At 36.8% G+C, this 23987-nt stretch overlaps 1 protein-coding gene across 2 annotated transcripts in view; it reads left to right on the top strand.

The window, feature by feature from the left end:
• afap1l2 (actin filament associated protein 1-like 2) overlaps positions 1 to 23987 on the top strand; it is a 73023-nt gene that overhangs the window by 5542 nt on the left and 43494 nt on the right. For both annotated transcript variants that reach the window (XM_038280574.1, XM_038280575.1), the window contains exon 2: positions 22300 to 22428. In XM_038280574.1, the coding sequence (XP_038136502.1) occupies positions 22300 to 22428 (129 nt within the window). The remainder of the gene's footprint in view (positions 1 to 22299; positions 22429 to 23987) is intronic.

Genomic DNA, 23987 nt, shown 5'->3' with positions numbered 1-23987 from the left:
GCGCTTCTCGTTGCGTCACACCTCAACCTGCCTCAAAGCCAACGCTGATTGGACGTTCGTTTGGTGAACGGCTCCGAATTTTCTTTAACGGAGAGTCTCCAGACTGATTTGCGAGTGAAACCTTGAAAGCTCACGAGATCAGGATGGTCTCACGAGGCTAACAGACTGCCACTTTGGGTCTCTGAGCAAAAACCCTTAACCCCACACTGCTCACCCCACTGCTCTCCAAGAGGATGAGTTAAATATAGAAGTAAATTTCTACAATGTGAGATCAATAGAGTTCAATTATTTTTCAATCATTATCTGTAACTTTTGAAAAAAAGGCTTCATTTTAAAATGTATTGTGAAGGGACTTATTTAAAGAAGAGTATGAGTTAGTACTGCATCCTCACAGCAGGGAGGTTTTTTAATTAATGTATCTACACAGTAAATTCCACAGTGTTAAATAGGCAGTGTCAAAGTACATTGACTCTTTTAGAGTTATTACATCAACTACAGTAAGATATACACTATGTGTAGAGTTAATTTAACACTAATTCAGAGTGGGACCAAATGCACTCAATTTGTGTTAAATTGAACTCTTAGGGCCGGATTTATCAAGATCCAATTTTGCGTGCAGTAATTTGCGCTCGCAAACTGGAATTTTGCGCGAGGGGCTGAACCATGGTTTGCGGGTGATTTAACAAGAGCGATTGCGTAACTGGTGGCAGGTGCAAAACTGTTGGAGACGCCCTATTTAAATGATGGTTTTGCGCGTTTTGTGGTTTGCGGCATGGCGAGTTTGGACAGCAGAAGGCGCAAAAGGAAATTCGACCCCATGGAAATGGAGGTATTGGTGGATGAAGCCAACAAACATTTAAGTGAGCTACAGCAAAGAAGTGTGCCTGTCACACAGAGGAATGCTATATGTGAACAAATCTGTAATAAAGTTAACGCTGTTGGTGAAACCTTGCGAACAGTGGATGAAGTAAAAAGAAGATACCAGGATATTAGAAGGCGAACCAAAGAAAAACTGGAATATAACAAAACATCTGCGAACAAAAGAGGAGGGGGCAGTAGATGAGATGCCTCTGACCAGCATTGAGGAACAAGTACAGCTGACGCTCTGTGAGGAGCAAATAACTGGAATTGCAGCTCTAAAATGGCAATGCTGGATAAACAAAATGTTTTGATGATCGTTTCCTCGTTCATTCCAAAAATATTCACACGGAGTGAAAAAATGCGTTCTCTGCATCTCCTTGCTTCATTTCGATGTATCCCTTTTGCGACAATAACCGCTGCCATGGGTGCGCAATTACGCATACAGACCATTTGCACCTTCTTTTGAAACGTGTTAAATATAGAGTCAGATACCGTTAGAAAAATTGCTTTCAGGTTTGATAAATCACTTTGCGAGTGCTAAATTAATATATTTACATGTTCTCCTCCCACAAGACGCACTTTTGCATGTAAACGCCCCATATTGCATATTCATAGCAGAAAAAGTACTAAATGGATAAGAGGCGCTATTTAGCAAGTTTTAAAGACCAAATCCTTTTAGCATGCTGTTGATAGATCAGTTTGTACATTTTTTAGCGTGCGCAGTGAAATAGCTCACGTTTTTATGCACGCAAACCTTTGATAGATCCGGCCCTTAAAGTGTTATTTTAACAATGAAAAATTTGCTGTTTAGGTCTTTCTTTTATAGCTTGTATTTTTTTAAGCATCCTGACTTTTTGCCACAGTTTAAACTCATATAATATCCATTGCTGACTTTAACATAAGATTTGAGATGTAAGGCTGATTATATGGTCACATGTCGCTTTTCTGACAATGATAGAATGGCATTCTGCCTGAAAAACCATCATGCTGGAACTTTTAACACAAAATGATTGGATAACCAGTGGAAAGTATTACCCAGAAGGTTAGAACAAACTTATTTCGGGGAAGTTATTTAGTAAAAAGGGCAATTTATCTGAAAAAGTGCATTTCAGCGCAGCACGACTGCAGAACAGTCATTAGGTCTGGCAGTTTCGACCCGCCATAAACTCAGCAGTGGCAGGTTAAGATGAAGACCATCAGGGCTGTCAATGGGGTCCTCCAGTTCAATTGTGTGCGTGTCATGGGATGAACTTGCCAACGGGGAATGAGTTGAGCAGGGGTAATGCAGGAAGCTGAACTAGGCTGTAAAAATGATGAAAAGAAAGACAGCCTTCCTGCTTTATGGGAGTGGGGTGCTCTGTGTGAGTTTTGCTCTTTTAGGCCTCAGGGTCTTCTCACTCTCGCTTGTTTTCGACACATCAAACGGGTCTTTGATTACTGGAAACGGTAGCTCTGAACTGGACTTGCATTGTGTTTGCCTCTCTGCAGGTTATCCTTTGATGGAAATGCTGCTTAGTGCAGGATTTTACATTTAATCACACACATATGCAGCTTCGGTGATGTACTCTTCCTGCAGCTCTTTTGGCCACCTTTCTCCTGGGTGATATCTGTTTAGGAAGTTTTTTTTATAGGTGGCTACTTTCAGTGTGTCTACTTTCAGGCTGTAGCTTGGTATTTAAGCCAAAGCTTCAGGGGTTTACTCAGCTTCCCCTTTTTTGAATGTGAAACTGCCTCTCCAGGCACAGTGCATCTTCATTTAAGGAGGGCTGCTGTTTTTTTCTCAACACAGACTCAAATTAAATATATTTTGTGCTTGTAAATAAGAATAAGCAGTTGTAAATAGATTTTTCCATTTTACAAGCTTAATGTCTAAGAATTTCGCTTTGTTCAGCCATAGGTAAGTATTAAGGTGTGTGGGTACAAATAAAGGTTTATATTTGCAAAAAAACACAATAGTTGCAAAGTTTTTAAATGAGTTAAAATAACATGTTCATTTACATCTCAGATAAATGGCCAATTAAATGTCATTACAAAATTGGACAGAGAACAGAGAAAAGATGTATTTATGCACAATTCAAACATGCATTTTTGAGCCCCCAATATGTTGGGATAAGTTTGAGAGAGATGTACATTGCTTATATCTTACATCTGAATGTACTAATTCTTCTTGTTGAATACTTTCTGTAGAAAGTTTAATGTACTGACAACAAAATCACTCATAAATCTTCAATGGAAATCAAATGTACTAAACAATGAAGGCCTGGATTTGGAATCACACAAAAATAGTGGAAAAACTTACTACAGGCTGATCCAACTTTGATTTAATGTCCTTAAAATGGGTCAAAGTAAGAGTGAGGCTCAGTGTTGTGTGTGTTTCCCAGTGGCCTGGCACCGCCCCATCCACCCAATGACCTTGATTAAGACATAAAAAAACATAAACAAATTAAATTATAAAATTAAAATAATTTGAAATATATATATATATTAAGATGTGCAATATAAATATTTAACCCTTAATGATAAGTAAAGCTGTTTTTGGTCGGATTGGTGACGTATTTCCGCCCCAGGGTGCAAAAATCTTTGCCAATTGACTCTCGTTAAGTTTTACATACGCAGTAGTTCTTCTGTAAAACAGAAGTATAGGAGAACAGGAACCATTGTCACAGTTGTAGTGCGGGTCGAGCTGCGGGAGGAAGGCAAACATACCAAGAGAAGCTGGAGGTGAAATTGTTTGGACTTGATCAGCAGAAAAGCCTTGTTTTAGCTACAAGGCTTGGCTAACTGCATGAAGCGAAAATACCATAGATTCTCCATTATTAAACTGGAACATTAGTTTTTTTTTTAGGTTTGTGACACAATATTGAACCATGCAATACACAGATTTGCCTTCACAAAGCCTCAGAAGGGCAACAGGTATGCGCAAAAAGTAAACCTGTACATAAAATTATGTTTTGTTGTTATAAAGTGTTTTTATGTTTTTTATTTTTGTCATTCATATAAATATAAATACCCCTAGTTAGACTTCCACTACTTCCCATAATCGAGACAAAATGCATGAAATAGCGTTTCAGAGAGCCTAAATTTCAAACGCCGCAAAAAGCCTAAAGATGTGATACACTAAGGTGTACACCCTATGAAATATTCCTAGGAAATAGCCTGGTATACACAGCATGTTAGTCTGGTAAAGAGCTAATACACCTCGATTTCAAAGACTTGATTAACAGGGTCAGCCTACTCGGGTTAGAACCAATTGGGTAACGCGGGATGTGATGCAAAACCTCAGTTGTTAAGCTCCATTTTTTTGTAATTTTGTGGTCCATGAAACATGTGAAGACGTCAAAGAAACTCTCCACTGAATGATTTCTGCTGGCTTTGCCTAAAGCATCTGAAGATGTAAGGTGCGCTCTCTACTACGTTTTTATTTTTCATTGCAAGATTGCTCTGTTGTGGTTGCCAGATTTTTGCTATGCTAGCAGAAAAGTGCTGCTGCATTATGGGTAATTCTGCTGCTGAGGGTCACCCACAGGAAAATCCCACCATCTCTACTGTGATTAGTCCGACCCGATCTGGCCAGAGTCAGTTATGCTCTGTGTAATTCTGTCTGGTTGGCCAGGCTAGCCCAAAGGTATTCATCATTTCTTGACTATTAAGAGTGATATACAACATTAACAAATTGTCACCTAATGAGGAAAAACATGTTACCCTTACGAATGTTGCTTCAGTGCAATCCCAAATAAAGGCCTTTTGTTTAATATGCAAAACACAATATTAATATGTGTAAAATCTCATGAGAGCAGCCCTTCAAAAGTAAATCTAACTCAAGATTTTTCACAGTTTCAGCTTACTTTTTAAAGTAAACTGTCAGGGAACCAGGAAGAACTAGGTGATTTCCTATTTACTGTAGTTAGTGTGACTCTAATGAAGGATGCAGGTCTGTTCCTTATAGCCACTTTTTTTTTTTTTTAATGGGAACAGTAAGAGAAGAAACATTTTCAGCAAAGCAGAAGTGTGTTGAAATTTATAAGAAATGAAGGCCACAAGAAAAGAGTAAATGATATCGATGTACCACAGTATTAGTTAAACCTATTAACTAAAATGTCAAATTAAGCAAAGCCGGTATGCATTGATTAAGGTTGCAGTTAGAGCAGACCAGGCATTGTCTTAGTTTTTTTTTTTTTCCAATTATTTATTTTTTGCATTTCCAAAAAAATCAGTGCCACTTTGAAAAATCTGTTCAAGATACCACCACTGGCTGTCCCAAGTTGTTCTGAAGGAGATAGTATATGTAACCTTTGAAAATCAAAGAAAGTAGAGCATACCACCTTACGATGCCTGTTTAGAGCTCATTAATGAAATAGTTTTTGCCTGCATATGAGTTTAGTGCAGTGAGGTAAACACTAGTTCACATTTGTAGCATTTTCTTCATGATCCAGATCAATTAAATCCACTGACTTAAGAAAGAATCTAGTCCAAAAGGGGCCAAATCCACAAAGAAATTTAAATATCTAAAATGCAGTTTCAAGATTTCATAGAGGTTTATAATTAAATTTTTTGAATCTTTAAAGTCTAACCCATGAAAACATACCCATACAAATTTTGTGGGGAATTTTCTCCTTCCATTGGAGTGGAAGTGATTAAAAATGCTCCAAATACATTTAAAACTAAAGATAAATTCTTGAAAATAATGTAAAGTATTTAATAATATTTTACTTAAACTTATCAAACTGATTTAGCTTAAAAACCCCAGCAGTTAACAATTGTACTTCTTCATATTCAGAGATTTTATGAAATGCCAATTCATTTTATGTAATATTAAGGTTTCTTTTATTATCGGTAATTCCATTTCATTCATAAGCTATAGCTACAATAATTAAACATGTACAAGAATAAATATTTAAAACTTCTTCTCTCTAATGTGGGGTTATAAAAAGTATATATGCAACTTTTCAAACTGACATTTACCAGTTGTACTTCTTCATATTTTTTGGGTCTTTATGCAACGCCAGTGTGTTTAACTTTGTTTTAGATTACAAATAAATTCTCTTTCATAAGGCTTATCATTAATATCAGTAGCAACTCTAGTCTTTTTTCTATATCTGTTGCTTTACCTTGTTTCTTTACTTCCATAGTGCTAATTTCAGGCAAACAACCTTTTTTCATCAATCTCTGTCCTGATTTATTTTTATATTCTGGTTTTTATGGAATAAGGTTAAAGCACAGCTTGAATTAATCAGCACAGTTTTGCCCCAAAGCTGATTCACAGTTCAGGGGAAAAAGCTGTTGCTGCCAATAGATCTCAAACACCAATCAACATCATGTTTGATGTTTTATTCAGTCCCTACTATCAGCTAATCATCTGCTACTTACAATTGAACAATGGCTGGTTAGAAGAATGCAATCATATGGGGTTATGAGGAAAAACATGCTGATCAGTGTTATTTTAGAGGTTTAAAAACCCATCTTTTCCTCCCTATCAGTGTCATTGTGATCTACATGTTATCTCTCCTTTATAAACGAAATGTCCTGTAAAAGGATAAATGTTTAAATAATGATCTTATTTAAAGGGGCCTTTGTTATTTCTTAAATTAACTGCATTCCAGTGATAATATGATTAGCTGATGGATGAAACTCCAGTCCAATGGGTGTTTCTGATGTACTTTACCATTAACTTTCTTTCAAAAATTTAGTTTAAAAAGAAAATCACCAATAATCGGCTCCAGTTTTTGATTCTGTGTTTGATTATGAATAATTGAAAATGTCTATTTTATTTTACTTCTTTAGTTGTGGTCAACATTTCTATGTAAATAGTTGCCATTATTTTTCTCTTCTTAAAATTAATGTCCTTTTTGCTGATGAATTTTTAGAATACATGTGGTTGTAATGCCCATATGAGGTTGCTCCATATCAACTCCAAACAGATCTAATGAACTTTATTCAATCTGTTCGGAACAAAATAACTTATGTCAGATAGTATTGGTCAGTTCTATTAACCTCAAAACTTGCAAGTAAGGGTGACGTGATCTTCTTCTAAATGTGTTTTTATATTCCTGCTTGTGGACACCTATACTCTGTACGACCACTACAGCTGTAAGGAATTAAAGTAGTTAAAGTAGTACAGAAATGACTATTTTCATCCTGCATGCATGATAAAGAACTGTTTCAAACAGTCAAGTTAGAAAAATTTAGCTACTGTTGATGGGAGTAGAGTCTATCAGTAGGCAGTTGGTTATGGTCTGATTGTTTAACTCGGAATCTCGATTATTAGGGGTGTTCCAAATTAATCGTTTTACTTGTAAGTACATTTCCATTTCCATAGACAAATGGAGCAGACTGTTCGGCATGGTTAAATGGCTTTTCAGACCACAAGCTGCTCCTAATCAGATGGCTAGATTTTCAAATCAAATTGATGTTTTTTTTTTTTTTTTTACCAGTTAACAAATCATTCATCAACCTCATATCCTATGAATCATTGGTACCCAACCCTTGTCTTAAGTACCCCTGCACTGAATGTTTTGTATTGGTCTCTGTTGCAGCGTATCCTTTTCAAATGATCTAATGACCTCATCAGCATCCATCAAGGGCTGCAGAAGCCTTTTATTTATTCACTAAAGTCAGCTTTTGGCAGCAAAGGGACTCCTAAAACAGGCAGCACAGCATTGTTTTGAACGACACCTAATTTACTATCACTGTACACCTACATTTTTTTAGCAGTTCAGCAAAAAGGTGTGCTGTAAAACTGCTTTTCTTTTTTAGGTTTTCTTGATCCCTGCTGAAGCAGAAGCCTCTTTAGTATGTGTCCATCCACACTGCATTATCTAGTGACTTTGTTTTGAAGTTTGGTGACTATTGGTTGCAATTCTCTTTCTTGTTACCACTTCTCATTTAGAGGAAGTAATACCTTAGTAGAGGGCACTTACAAGGTTTAATGATTTGAACTTTTCAACACATTTTATTTCCACGTCTTTGAATGGATGTGATGCAAGGTTTTTTTTTTTCATTTGTAACAATATTTTTATTTCTATCCTAACTGGTTTTGACAGTTGTGCCGGGAGAAATTTTTTTTTTTTTTTTTAGTATACTGCTCAAAAAAATAAAGGGAACACATAAAAAACACAATATAACTTAAATTAAATCAAACTTCTGTGAAATGAAATTGTCCACTTAGGAAGCAACACTGATTGACAATCAATTTGGCATACTGTTATGCAAATGGTATAGATAACAGGTGGAGATTATTGGCAATTAGCAAAACACACAATAAAGGAATGGTTCTGCAGGTGGGGACCACTTCTCTATGCTTTCTGGCTGATGTTTTGGTCACTTCTGAATGTTGGTGGTGTTTTTACACTTGTGGTAGCATGGGACGGAGTCTACACAAGTGGCTCAGGTACTGCAGCTTATCCAGGACTTTGATTTAGACAAACTTTATTCTCATTTTTTATACACAGAGTGTATACAAAACGAAATTTCATCTATACAGCTTTCCGACAGTGAATGAGCAGCATCTTAGCAGTGGAAAAAGAACATTTCCATTCAAAAAGGGCAACAGTAATCAAATGTAAACAGTGAGGAGAGACATGGTGCAAAAAGGGATTGATCTGGAGGGCTCAAAGCAGTTCAAAAATAGATAAATATATTTGGTGCAAAATGCAGTAAAAATAAACTTGTTGAGTTCTATTTTGAAGATTCACCATCTAGTGTGGGTGTGATGTTATCACTGTGATGTAGAGTCTCAATGTCTGACTTGATTAAGAGGTTGTCAAAAGTTCAACAGTCTGGGCCGGATTTATCAAGATCCAATTTTGCGTGCAGTAATTTGCGCTCGCAAACTGGAATTTTGCGCGAGGGGCTGAACCTTGGTTTGCTGGTGATTTAACAAGAGCGATTGCGTAACTGGTGGCAGGTGCAAAACTGTTGGAGACGCCCTATTTAAATGATGGTTTTGCGCGTTTGGTGGTTTGCAGCAAAGTAGTTTGTAGTTTCTACAAACTAGTGCATTAAGAAATTTAAATCTTACAGTGATATATAAAGAAAAAACTTTGGCAACCTTTATTCCCTAAGGTGGTATGTGGCTGAATTTCTACTTCACTGCAGTAAAAAAACAAAACAAACAAACAAAAAAAAACAGGTGTTTTGTATCGGCCTGTAGAAAATGCACATACCAAATGGCTCACAAGAAGTGACTGGATGAGATTACGCATCCCCGCAGCATTGGCATGTTGCTCCACAGGCGCAGGGGGAGAACCCCGACCCGGTCGGACAGCACTTCTGAAAAACGAGATTGGGAGATCCCAGCTCTCGCTGCAACCGTACACTGGAATGACCCAGATGCAAAAAAGTGCAATGTTGCAAGGAGTTTTGTGATATCTGGTATTGCGTGGGTCCTCCTTGTGGCTGGCTCCAAATCCATTCTGAGTTCCCCCAACAGCTCCAAAATGGCAATGCTGGATAAACGATATGTTTTGATGATCGTTTCCTCGTTCATTCCAAAAATATTCACACGGAGTGAAAAAATGCGTTCTCTGCGTCTCCATGCTTCCTTTCGATGTCTCCTTCTTGCGACAATAACCGCTGCCATGTGTGCACAATTACGCATACAGACCATTTGCACCGTCTTTTGAAACGTGTTAAATTTAGAGTCAGATACCGTTAGTAAAATTGCTTTCAGGTTTGATAAATCACTTTGCGAGTGCTAAATTAATATATTTACATGTTTTCCTCCCACAAGACGCACTTTTACGTGTAAACGCCCCATATTTCATATTCATTGCAGAAAAAGTACTAAATGGATAAGAGGCGCTATTTAGCACGTTTTAAAGACCAAATCCTTTTAGCACGCTGTTGATAAATCAGTTTGTACATTTTTTAGCGTGCGCAGTGAAATAGCTCACGTTTTTATACACGCAAACCTTTGATAGATCCGGCCCTCTGATGGCAGTGGGGGAAACTGTTACAGAACCTACTGGTCTTGCATGGAATGCTGCAAAGCCTCTTCCCAGAGGGAACCAGCGAGAACAGGATGGCTGTGGCAAAGAGGTTTGCTGTGTCTGTCAGTGTAATGTCCAGAGGCTGGAGGTGCTACAGTATCAGAAGACAGGCCAGTACACCAGGAGACATGGTGAGACAACAACCCAGCAGCAGGACTGATATCTTTACCTTTTTACAAGGAGGAGCACTGCCAGAGCCCTGCAAGATGACATACAGTAGGCCACAAATTGTGCATATATGCACAAACTGTTAGAAACTGACACCATGAGGATGATATGAAGACCCAACGTCCACGGATGGGGGTTGTGCCCTGACACTGTGCAGGATGCTTAGCATTTCCCAGGGAACACCACGATTCGCAAATTCGCCACTGGTGCCCTGTTCTCTTTGCAGATGAAAGCAGGTTCACACTGAGCACATGTGGCAGATGTGACAGAATCTGGAGATATCTTGGAGAGCGATCTGCTGGTGGCATTTATTTGGAGGGTCACGCAGCCCTCCATGTGCTCGCCAGGGTTAGCATGACTGCCATTAGGTACCGAGAAGAGATCCTTGGAGTCCTTGTGAGACCATATGCTGGTGGGGTTTGTCCTGGGTTCCTCACAATGCAGGACAATGTTAGACCTCATTTTGCTGGAGTGTGTCAACATTTCCTGCAAGATGAAGTCATTGAAGCTGTGAATCTGTGTGCAATTTATTATGCATTATATTGGTAGGTCCAACTGTTTAAAAAAGTTTTAATATGCAAGCAAAACAAATACTATTTACATCAATGTTCTTACTTACTTAAATGAAATTCAAATGTTTTGGGAAAGTCGGGTATGGAGCGGCTAATGAAACCCTAACTGCTCGGATTTTTGCAGTAACATCAAATTATGTAGAATGTCTCATGCTTGGCATGACTTTGTCATGAGATATTTAAAGAGAAACAGTTTTGTAACTTTTTTGGGTAAGAAGGAGAAGTTTGACAATGGATTCATCAATAAAATGCTTGGGAAGTGCAAGCAGAACATTTTATGGATGGGTTATGCAGCATTTCGATGCAAAAAAAGCAGCACAAGGCCATTTAAAACTGGTTCCAACATCTGCACCACATCCCAAAATATGACAGTGATTCAGAGTCAAGGAAGTGTCCCAAACAGACCTCAACCAGCTGCTCCATGCTGGAAATCTTACATCTCAGCTGCTTTTCTTGCATCATTGAATTGAAGCAGTATAATAGAATTACCCATTTTTAACCCTATCCCAATATCTTTTTTGCTGATGATACAGGATCATAAATAGTATTTTCTGGGAAGTAAAGCAGTATCTGAATGTAAATAGTTGGTCTGAAAAGAGTAATATTGATTAAATATGATGTATGACCTAAACTCTATAGTAACCATAGCTTCTGTTTTGTAATTGTGAAAAGTTAAATAATAGAGGAAAGGGAAACATGGTAAATTAAAATATTTTAGATAAATTCTATTGTTTAGGGAACTTAATAGAATATTTTAAACAAGCAAACAAACAAAACATAATTTTTCTGTGCTTTTTAAGATGTTTCCCAAATCTAGAACAGATGCAGTCTAATTGGACTCTACGATATTATATTTACCTCAAATTAGTTTTACATAAGCTTACAGAAGTATACTTGTGATCCTATTTAGTTAGGAAGCCTCCTTTCCAAAATAAGATGCCATGTCCACTTTGTTATTTGATTGAGAACCTCAAGCCTCTCAGAACTGGATATGGAGCCAAAGTCCTGACAAAACATTCCTTGTTCAGCTGATGGTCAAATTTAAGGAATGTTGGAAAAAACTCAAGTCTTTTGCAATTGCTATTTCTGAACTAACGAGACTCTCTGAGAAGCTTTATTTGTTTTTATATACAGCTCTGATAAGCAATCTGCACAGATAGTCTATAGCTACTTCTGTAGGCGCACATGTCCAATTGCCTGCACTAAAGCATTTGCATGTAGTAAAAAAACTGTGAATCAAGGTTTAGAATTTTCAAGTTTTATAAGCAACTATTTAGGACTTGTAGAGTATGTGATCTAAAGAGAACATGTATATTGAGGAGCAGCAATCATATGTACAAGAAAGCCTTGAAGGGACAGAGGAGAATGGTTGAAAATGACAGCAATGCAAAAGTTGCTCAAATAATCCTTTATCACAACCAGCTTACGCAGAGAACCATCTCTGAATGCACAACATTCCAAAATTTGAAGCAGTTTAGGGAAAGCATTAAAGAAACTTGATTTTGCAGTTTTACATTCAAAGCATGAATCAATCCTGGCGTCTCAGACAATCGGTGGCAGCATGCAGTGATGGTCTGGGGTAATCTCTGGGGCCACCTTGGGTCCCTTAGTACCAACTTCGCATTGTTAAAACACCAAAGCCTACCTGAGCATTGTTGCTAAGCAAGCTGAATTTCATCATGGTCTATATTTATGAAATTGCGCTTAAATTAATATACCCACCACTAGGGTTGCAACTCACCATTATTTTGCAAATCGATTATTCTGTTGATTATTTTTTTCAATTAATCGATTAATAATCGGATAGCAAAGGGTTTCTTAAAGAAGATTTGTTACGAAATTAAACCAGGTGAAACTAAAACTCCCACTGAAGGAGTTCTGGTTAGAGCATATTAATGGACGAAATTTTTTTTTTTTAAATCTCAGTTGCAAAACGTTTTATTTTTTTTTTTTACAAGCTTTGTATAATTGCTGCTCTGAGTGGGTTGCTCTGTCAGCTAAGCATGTCTTAGAGTCTCTATACTCCAGTAAACGTTTAATGGATTACTAAATTAGTTGACGTTTATTAAAATAATTTTTCAGCCCTACCCACCACTGATATTCAGAACAATGGAAAATCTACTTTTGTTGACAACACTATAGTTCTGTGACAAAAGTAGATATAAATCCCTATAAATAAAATTTTCTATGCATCCAAATCATGAGAAGCAACTGCAATCTATAATAAATTATTGGGGATCCAGTTATGTTGCAGGAAAGACTCTTCTTCTATGTTCTAATTGTACTTTGACTTAACTATCATAAAGTTTATCAAGTGGTATTTCAGCAGCTTTCACTGTTACTTTGATTTTCGGGGATGTCTCTTAAGGTTCTTGCAGTGTTTAGTAGCATGCTGCAAACTAGGTAAGGTCGCATACTGAAAACTGCAACAGCCAATACTATGATTGATTAAATATATGTCTATCATTGGCGAAAAACTACATTTGTTTGATCAGTTATGTAATATTGACTGCCTTTTAATACATAATAACAAACAAGGCTGTGATTGAAAATAAATGGCTGTGCAGTTTAGATCAACAAGTTTAGCTGGAGAGGCTAAACATTTGAAAATGCCTTGATCAGGACACCAGATTGATGACAATTGCCAATAGTAACCATTTCTACTTTATGAACCAACCCAGTGTTCTCATTCAATTTAGCTTAGATTAACCAGAAGACGGTTTTCTAAGTGAATAAAACTGTCCATCATCTGACAGTGATCATGGTTTAAAAAGAAAAAAAGGTTTGTTTTCTTCTCATCGTGTTTCTCCCCAGACATAGGATTAGCCTCACTGCCCATCAGCCGGTAACCATTAAAAATAAGTGATCAGTTGTTATGTAATCTGGCTACTAGGATGACATTAATATGATGTGCCCCTTAGTGTTGGCTAGAGGGTAAAGAGTTTAGTCTCTTTCAGTAAGGGTTCCAGCCTGATTAAAGTGATGAGCCCCACTTTATTTGAAACAGACTATATCGTCCTTTACCTAATATTGCAGAAAATATTTTATTTCAAACCAAGGGTAAAATGTTGAAAATAAGAGGAATTTTTTTTTTCTTAAAAAAAAAATAAGAAGGGTTTAATTTTGGTTGAATGTAAATTATGGGTAATTTCTTACTGAATGGTTCTGTATCAAAATTATATGGACTTCATGAACCTGCCAGGTCATCCTCCAAGCAAGTAAGCATGAATATTTTAAGTAACCAAAAAAATAATAAACCAAATGAGGAAGTACAACAACAGTAGCACAGGAGAGAAATTCTGCTTTGCCATGGTTAACTGTATTTAAAAATACAATAAGAGTATGATTTACTGTAGCTCATCATTTCTAGAAAGCTAGTATAGTGTTTTTTATTTTTTTTTAGGACCATCAGGCAATTAAGAAATGTATCTAATTAATTACAGGATTTATAATTTATAATTGATATTAATTTGTTTATACTTGAATGCAATAGAAGATTTTCTGAAGATCCGTATTGCCGAGCTACCGCCCTAAAACCTGAAGGATCTGGAAAGGATCTGTATGGAGGAGCGCTCTAAAATCCCTGCTGCTCTGTGCGCAAACCTGCTCAAAAACTACAGGAAACATCCGATATCTGTAAATGCAAGCAAAGGTTTCTGCACCAAATTTAAGGATTTATTTCCCATCCACAAACATTCACACCTAAGGAGAGTCTAGAGAAGCCAATTAATATAACAGTCATGTTTTTTGAACTGTGGGAGGAAGCCAGAGTACCCAGAGAGAAACCACGCATGCAAACTCCATGCAGAAGGACCCCGTGCCGGGAATCAAACCCGGAACCTTCTTGCTGCAAGGCAGCAGTGCTATCCACTGCGACACTAAGCAGCCTGAGATAAATACTTGCCATGCAATTAATTTCACCATTCAAAATTTTACCATTTATCAATTATTGTATTTCAAATACATCTTCTGGATTTTAGCTTTAGATCCTATTGAAGGTATAGTGCAGATGTTCTTTTCTGGGTTAAATAAGTGGTCCTCCTAATTGTCAATCATTTTGGTGATATGTCTACATAAGGCCATCCTACATGCTCATCCGCATTTTCACTTACTGGTGGTGAGTCTGACATAGTGGAAAAATTGAAAAATCTTCTTTTGGAAAGTAAGCTTGTATGAGCGATGCAAACAGCAACTTTTAAACAAAGCGTGCACGAGGAGAAATGGGCTCGTGCACGCTCTCGTACGTGTATAATAGGGGTTTCCTCTGGGTAGCGGTTACATGTTGTGCATGTGCATTATTTTTCTGAAGTGGAGAGGGCGGGTCTTTTCAAAAATTCACAAAATCCTCCACTATACCTTTTAATAAAAGTTTGAGTACCTACAGGTGCTGGTCATAAAATTAGAATATCATGAAAAAGTAGATTGATTTCAGTAATTCCATTTAAAAAGTGAAACTTGTATATTATATTCATACATTACATACAAACTCATATATTTCAGATGTTTATTTTGTTTAATTTTGATGATTACAAATGACAACAAATGAAAATCTCAAATTCATCATATCAGAAAATTAGAATATTACTGAAGACCAATAAAAACAAAGGATTTATAGAAATGTTGACCAACTGAAAAGTATGAACATGAAAAGTATGAGCATGTACAGCACTCAGTATTTAGTTGGGCCTCCTTTGGCCTGTATTACTGCAGCAATGCGGCGTGGCATGGAGTCGATCAGTCTGTGGCACTGCTCAGGTGTTATGATAGCCCAGGTTGCTCTAATAGTGGCTTTTAGCTCTTCTGAATTGTTGGGTCTGGTGTATTGCATCTTCTTCTTCACAATACCCCATAGATTTTCTATGGGGTTAAGGTCAGGAGAGTTTGCTGGCCAATTAAGAACAGGGATACCATGGTCCTTCAACCAGGTACTGGTAGCTTTGGCACTGTGTGCAGGTGCCAAGTCCTGTTGGAAAATGAAATCTGCATCTCCAAAAAGTTGGTCAGCTGCAGGAAGCATGAAGTGCTCTAAAACTTCCTGGTATGTGGCTGCGTTGACCCTGGACCTCAGAAAACACAATGGACCAACACCAGCAGATGACATGGCACCCCAAACCATCACTGACTGTGGAAACTTTACACTGGACTTCAAGCAACGTGGATGAAGTGCCTCTCTTCTTTTCCTCCAGACTCTGGGACCTTGATTTCCAAAGGAAATGCAAAATTTACTTTCATCAGAGAACATGACTTTGGACCACTCACCAGCAGTCCAGTCCTGTTTCTCTTTAGCCCAGGCAAGACGCTTCTGACGCTGTCTGTGGTTCAAGAGTGGCTTGACACAAGGAATGCGACAGCAGAAACCCATGTCTTTCATACGTCTGTGTGTGGTGGTTCTTGAAGCACTCACTCCAGCTGCAGTCCACTCTTTGTGAATCTCCCCCACATTTTTGAATGGGTTTTGTTTCACAATCCTCTCCAGGGTGCGGTTATCTCTCTTGCTTGTACACTTTTTTCGACCACATCTTTTCCTTCCCTTCGCCTCTCTATTAATGTGCTTGGACACTGAGCTCTGTGAACAGCCAGCCTCTTTAGCGATGACCTTTTGTGTCTTGCCCTCCTTGTGCAAGGTGTCGATGGTCGTCTTTTGGACAACTGTCAAGTCAGCAGTCTTCCCCATGATTGTGTAGCCTATAGAACTAGACTGAAAGACCATTTAAAGGCTTTTGCAGGTGGTTTGAGTTAATTAGCTGATTAGAGTGTGGCACCAGGGGCCATCAATTTTGAACCTTTTCACAATATTCTAATTTTCTGATATGATGAATTTGAGATTTTCATTTGTTGTCATTTGTAATCATCAAAATTAAACAAAATAAACATCTGAAATATATGAGTTTGTATGTAATGTATGAATATAATATACAAGTTTCACGTTTTAAATGGAATTACTGAAATCAATCTACTTTTTCATGATATTCTAATTTTATGACCAGCACCTGTATACTTAACATGGTTTGCAGGTTGCTCATCCTACTGTAATTAACTCCCACTTGCTAAGTTTTACTGTGGATTTCAGTGAGTAGTTCTGAATTCTGGCAGACGTGGTCTCTCATTTATTTTGGTCTCTCTGCAGAGTTGAACAGTCTATGCATAAGGGCATCTGGCCAAACCTAAGCTCAGAAAAGAGGGATGGACAGCAGACCTCCCTGTTCTGTCAGCTGACTCAGTTTCCCAGGGTCCTCGGATGCAAAAGGCCATCTGAGTCAATCTCTGCACACACACAAGGAGGAGAGACAGGAAAAATGTTTAGATCCATGTCCGGTGGACCTATGCCGCCTGGAAAATCATAGAATTGCATATAAAAAAAAAACGTTTAGAAGAATTTTACCAACTTTGCTATTTTTTAAATACTTAACAATATTTTATTTGGATACATTTACTTCTTTCATGTTAATCTCCATTTAGATTGAGCAAGATTCATTCAAACCAATGTTACTTGTAGAAGCTTCAAAGGTCTCACAGGGGAAAATAATTACCATATTCTCCAAATTATCACCTTGTCGATGTGAAGTTTAAGAATTTAGGAAAAAGGGAGAGTTCATGAAAACACTCCAACTCACTGTCAGCTTAGCAAAAGATTAGCCTGAGCAGGAAGAAGCCACTAAAATTACATATTTGACTGACTTGACAGCATTCAGAGATGCAGAAATAGTTTTCTGTCTTTATAAAAGTGATGTTTGTTTTTTTAAACGGTATGTAAAGGTCAGTTCTTTCAAAGTTGGAGAAGTTAGTCGTTTTTCTTTCTGTTTCTGTAAAGCTTCTTTACTTAGCAGCTAGAGATACAGTAAATCTATTGCAATTACCACACTTTACATAGCAATTTCTGAGTTGTATTAAGATCATACATTTCTAAAATATTTCCACACTACATATGTTGTAGAGAACACTGAATAGTATGAGGTGCCCCCAGGGACATAAATCAGAATTAACTTGCATATACACATATTAAATTACACTCTTCCATATAATATACTGAAAACCTCACACAAACACTAGTAAAAAGCTCCCACATAAACTAGTGAAAACATTTACCTCTTATATAATCTACTTAAAAGCTCTCATACAAAGTAGTGAGAACTGTTCATATAAACTGGTGAAAAGCTTTACCTTTCATACACACTACTAGAAAGCTTTCATATACACTATTAAAAAGCTCTCATATACACTATTAGAACGCTCTCATATACACTATTAGAAAGCTCTCATATACACTATTAGAACGCTCTCATAAACACTATTAGAACGCTCTCATAAACACTATTAGAAAGCTCTCATATACACTATTAGAAAGCTCTCATATACACTATTAGAACGCTCTCATACACACTATTAGAAAGCTCTCATACACGCTACTAGAAAGCTCTCATATACACTATTAGAACGCTCTCATAAAAACTATTAGAACGCTCTCATAAACACTATTAGAACGCTCTCATATACACTATTAGAAAGCTCTCATATACACTATTAGAACGCTCTCATATACACTATTAGAACGCTCTCATAAACACTATTAGAACGCTCTCATAAACACTATTAGAACGCTCTCATAAACACTATTAGAACGCTCTCATAAACACTATTAGAACGCTCTCATATACACTATTAGAAAGCTCTCATATACACTATTAGAACGCTCTCATATACACTATTAGAACGCTCTCATAAACACTATTAGAACGCTCTCATAAACACTATTAGAACGCTCTCATAAACACTATTAGAACGCTCTCATAAACACTATTAGAACGCTCTCATAAACACTATTAGAACGCTCTCATATACACTATTAGAAAGCTCTCATACACGCTACTAGAAAGCTCTCATACACACTACTGAAAAGCTATTAGCGGATTTCAGTTGAAACGGAAGGTGTTTCAGTTGAAACGGAAGGTGTTTCAGTGAAACAGGAAGGACCGTCATTACACCGGAAGTTGTTTTAAACGGAGGTCATTCTGGCTAGCTCCGTACATTTTGTGCTATCTCCGGCCGAAATTGTATCAAATAAAATTATTGATTCATACTCAGCTATCCGCTAAACAACTCACAGAAGCATGGGCATTACTCGACTTTATTTTTTATGTTTTTGCTTCAACAGAGATCCTTTTCCGGTGTTGTGCGAAATTCTGTTCCCATGTGAAAATCTGTTCCACCTGTGTCGGGAGCGCGCCGCGCATTGCAGCCATATAAGCGGATCTGATCATTTCCCAGGCCTTTCGGATCATTTCTTGGTTAAATAAAAAGTTGTAAAATTATACAAGGTTGAGACATTTAGTTTAATCAGCCGCTGTTGTTTACAAAATTGTAAAATAAAAAAAATAAATGCGGTTTTCTTATGCTGTTTTGTGTTGTTATTTTAAACGCCAAGAGAATCAGTCTCTTTCCAAGTTTTTTCACTTCAGCCTGACAGAAATAAAAGTCAAGTCACCAAATACCAAATTTGTATTTATAATTTTTTATTACTGATATAAGATGATGGGAAGTGCCTGATAGCAGTTCCATAATATGGAAACAAATTAATTTAGCTGCAAATCTTAAACTGTGTTTATTCCTCTCTTCATCAACAACAAACCATCTGGTTTCGGTGATATTTGAGCAATGTTTGCCTAAATTAAAGGAGGGGGACCATATATTTTAGCTTTCTAATAGTGTGTATGAGAGCGTTCTAATAGTGTATATGAGAGCTTCCTAATAGTGTATATGAGAGCGTTCTAATAGTGTATATGAGAGCGTTCTAATAGTGTATATGAGAGCGTTCTAATAGTGTATATGAGAGCGTTCTAATAGTGTATATGAGAGCATTCTAGTAGTGTATATGAGAGCTTTCTAATAGTGTATATGAGAGCGTTCTAATAGTGTATATGAGAGCGTTCTAATAGTGTATATGAGAGCTTTCTAATAGTGTGTATGAGAGCGTTCTAATAGTGTATATGAGAGTGTTCTAATAGTGTATATGACAGCTTTCTAATAGTGTATATGAGAGCGTTCTAATAGTGTATATGAGAGCTTTCTAATAGTGTATATGAGAGCGTTCTAGTGTATATGAGAGCTTTTTAATAGTGTATATGAAAGCTTTCTAGTAGTGTGTATGAAAGGTAAAGCTTTTCACCAGTTTATATGAACAGTTCTCACTACTTTGTATGAGAGCTTTTGAGTAGATTATATAAGAGGTAAATGTTTTCACTAGTTTATGTGAGAGCTTTTTACTAGTGTTTGTGTGAGGTTTTCAGTATATTATATGGAAGAGTGTAATTTAATATGTGTATATGCAAGTTAATTCTGATTTATGTCCCTGGGGGCACCTCATAGAATAGCACATGTTGCACTGACACTATCACACTGAGATTTAAGTCTTCTTTAGTTTACCTACTTGTAAATGTGTTACACCTGAAATAAAGTTAATGTGTTCTTGTTCTGACATTTGCATCTTTTAGTAAAAGTCAAAGTTGCAGAGAGATCACAAAAAATCAAATTATCTCTACAAAATTATCAGTCAGGAGAAGGGAAATTACTAGTGCATATAAAAAATAAGCTACCTGACACAGTCAAACCATTCTATAATAATTGAAAATTGAGCTCTTAAAGACAAATGGAAACTGGTTAAGCCAGTCATACACTGTACGATATTTTCAATCGCAGTACTCGGCTACAGCTCAAACTGTACGATTAAATTGCAGAGTTTAAAAGTTCACAGCACGATGCATGTTGTTACACTGGGACCGACGCTCTGATGCAATCTACTTGCTCACACTGCACATCCAAAAACCACACGTTGAACTGAGCGCAGAGTGATGGTGCAGGGCTGACTCGTCCATCTGGAAGAAGAACTCCCTTGTTTGTACATGCGCAGTGCTCTAGGTTCTGGTAAATCGGCTCGTAGCTCTGCTTCAACAACAGGATTTGCCCGCGAATACCTCACGGGGCCGACTGAATTTCAAACATTTTTGATTTTCTCTCGACCTCACCATTCAAGGTTACCCTCGTTACCCCTTGTATTAGATTAGATTAGATTCAACTTTATTGTCATTACACAAGTACAGGTACAGGGCAACGAAATGATGTTTAGGTCTAACAGGAAGCGCAATAGCAGGAAGTGCAGGATAAATGATGGTTCCAAAAATACACGACATGGGTTTCTACTGAATAAGTATAGAGATGAATACCATTATAAACAAAATCTTACTAATAGATGAATATAATATATAGATAACTAGTGTTATGAACTGTATACTACACGACGCAGGACCCACGATGAGGCTGAAACTCAACCCGTTTCAAAAAATTCGCACAGTGTATGCTTTAGGGAAACTACCAGAGAACTAAGAGAAAAACTAAAGCAGCTTTCTAATAACAGCTCTTCATTTTCTTCATGAGACTATAACCTGGGTTCTCCATAGGTCCGCTCTTAGGGTGCATCGCATAGAATCCTTCAAGAGAAACAATAGCAAGTATCCAGGCCTCTTTGAATTTAAGTTACAAAAAGGAAACCTCAGATTCAAAGAAATCATTGCAATTCACCAAAAAAGACTATAAACCAATAAATCCCAAAGTTGGGGTCGCGACCTCCGACAGCGTCCGAAATAAACCAGGATGGGGTCTTGAGATCCACTTAAGAAAGTTAACTAAACATTTATGTTGGTGATTAAAGATATAAAAGCATCACCTAAAATGGACAAAACCAACTACTTTGGTTGTTGATGGCATTTGTAATATTATTACAACTATGGAGAACTAATGTTGATGAAAAGTTTGAGTTAATCTGGTGCCATTTTAGGGGTCAGAAGTAAAAATTTGTAAATCTTTGCCATACTCATAGTGTTGCAGCATCATTTTGGAGGTTGTTTTTTTCTAGAAAATGGAACGGAGGGGATTTCATGAAGGTGAATGTAATTATAAACTGATTAAAATGCTTTTTAGTTTTGACTAAAACACTAAAATCGTAAACTAAAAATCTAATAGATCATCCAAGTATCAATCATTATCTATTCAACTTTTTTTCAGCTTAATGTTGTAAGATATTTATCACTCTATGATAAATGATTTATCTTTGTCCTTTCTTTTACATTACAAAATTACAATGTTTGCAGTGAAGGACGGTCTTAGTTACACTATTAAACTGTTCATTTCCTACTCTCCCCTCTCAGAGAGAGAGGAAGTCCTCTCTGAGGCCCTTTTTAGCAAGGGGGCTTTTTCATGAAGCCAAGAGACAGTAAAGTGAAATACAAAGACTCTACACACAGCAAGTAAGGGCCTTGAACTCAGGGCTGACCCCTGAAGGATGTGTGTGGGCTTGAGCCAGACTCAGAACAGGCTGAGGCTCCTCTCTCTTTTGAAATTGACCTTTACCAGAGTCCTCCAAACAACCATGAACATACTTGCAACTGTTGATGGCAACAGATTGATAGAAATTATCAATGGCTGCCAGAAGAAAAGTTCAGAAGAGCTTCTTCTATATAAACGTGTGGCGCATAACATAAAGTTAAAGAAACAAAAGAATTTCCTTCATTGCTTTTCACTTGCTGATAGGAAAGTGTTATGGATATGTTGTTGAATCCTAATAAAACATCCAATATTCTCATGTTAAGCATTGTGTGATAAGAATAAATTGACTTTTTGTTTTGTTTTAAATGGAAACTTTTGCTGTTTGTGCTTTTCAGTGCTGGACCAGCTCCTGATGGAGCTCCACCGCTTCCTGCTCCTCCTGGACAGGGAGAATCTTAGTGGGAATGCCACCATCCAGAAGGGATTGCTGTCAGACCTCCTGCAGTCATACAAATCCACAAATGGTAATATGTAAACAAATCTTGGTGTTTAAAAAGATAGTTCAGATGCTACAGACACAGGTATTCATTAATTATAATAAAAATACACTGAATAGACCTTATGATTTACAAGTAAGGGAAACAACTGAATGAATTAAAGGTTTTAGGGGTCAAACGAAGATAATTAAAAGGTCAAGGTCTCTTTATTTCCATCTAAAAATATCCGCCATGTTGCTTATTAATACAGGGAACCTTGAAACACTTTTATTTCAAGGTTATAAATAAAAGCAATTTAGACACTGAAACTTCTGAACTTCCTTCTCCTTTTTTGTTTATTTAGAAACTGATTTTATAGGCGATTAAACGGCAACATTTTTACATGTTTTGCAGTGCATTTGAAAAAAGAAGTGAAAGGTTACAAAAAAAAAAAGCCTTGGCTGTAAAACTAGTTCAGTTAAAAAAGGACTTAAATTGGAAGCAAAAATTAAGAGGAAGCAAAACCTGCCCTATTATGTCCACAAGTGAGTTATCTTTTGAGTTTTTTGATTTGGGGCAAACAAATATTTTTATTTTCTTAATGATTATTAAGTGGTAGTGTTGTGAGCCCTTAATGTTAAGTTGCATAATACATTTTAGAAGTTCTTTAAATTAAGGTTATGACAACTATTTATTTCTCCTGAAGATTAAGGAATGAAATTTATTTAAAAAAGCAGAGTAAGCAAGTGGGAGCATAAAGTATGGAATAAAAATGATCCAAAAATAGATCCATGGGGAGTCTCACATGTTGTTTTTTCAAGACAAAGTGATCCCTGTCCACAAAGTAACATTTCAATTAGTTTGGCTCAATGTTTGTGCAATCTTGAAAAAAATTTTTGTCCTTTTTTTCCACAAAAAAAGTAGTTTTCAGTGTTTCTATTGTAACAACAGTTGGAGAAATGGTTTTACCCAATGAATTAAAATCCAGTTTCACAAATGGATGACTGACTGAGTTCTATACAATTATTATGTTGTCTTCAATTTAATTAAAACAGGTAACCTATTAAAAAAAAGAAATAAATAAAACAAAGGCTTCAGCTATACTCTGGATCCTTGATACAGATCATAAACAGAGGGGATGGCACAATGACAGATATACAATTATTCCACAAAAACAAAATGTGCAGTAATGCAAAGATCAAGAAGATTTATTATTAAATCAAAAACACATTATTTTCAGCTGGTAATGCCATCACTGCACAAACAGCCAAATCCCAGCCACTCCAACTAAAAAACTTCGCTTAGACTTAGACAAACTTTGTGGTCATATTCGATGCATACATTTTTTTTTCATCAGTGCAGTGAAATGAAAATTATCATTCATAAAGTGCAGCAGTGATCAAAATGTAAACAATGTAGGAGAGATGTGTTGCAAAAAGGTATTGATGTGGAAGGTTCGTAGCAGTGCAAAAATAAAAGATTAAATATGGTGAAAAATTCAGTGGAACACTGAGTTGAAATCTTTTTAAAGGGATTTCAAAATTCGCCGTGTAGTGCAAATATGTTTACAGTGTGATGCAGAGTCTCGATTTGTAATTTGATTAGAG

This window comes from Cyprinodon tularosa, unplaced genomic scaffold (assembly GCF_016077235.1).
Source record: "Cyprinodon tularosa strain WSP-4 unplaced genomic scaffold, ASM1607723v1 ctg161, whole genome shotgun sequence".
Lineage (NCBI taxonomy): Eukaryota > Metazoa > Chordata > Actinopteri > Cyprinodontiformes > Cyprinodontidae > Cyprinodon > Cyprinodon tularosa.
The sequence above is the reverse complement of the archived record's forward strand: the minus strand, read 5'-3'. Positions and strand labels throughout refer to the sequence as shown.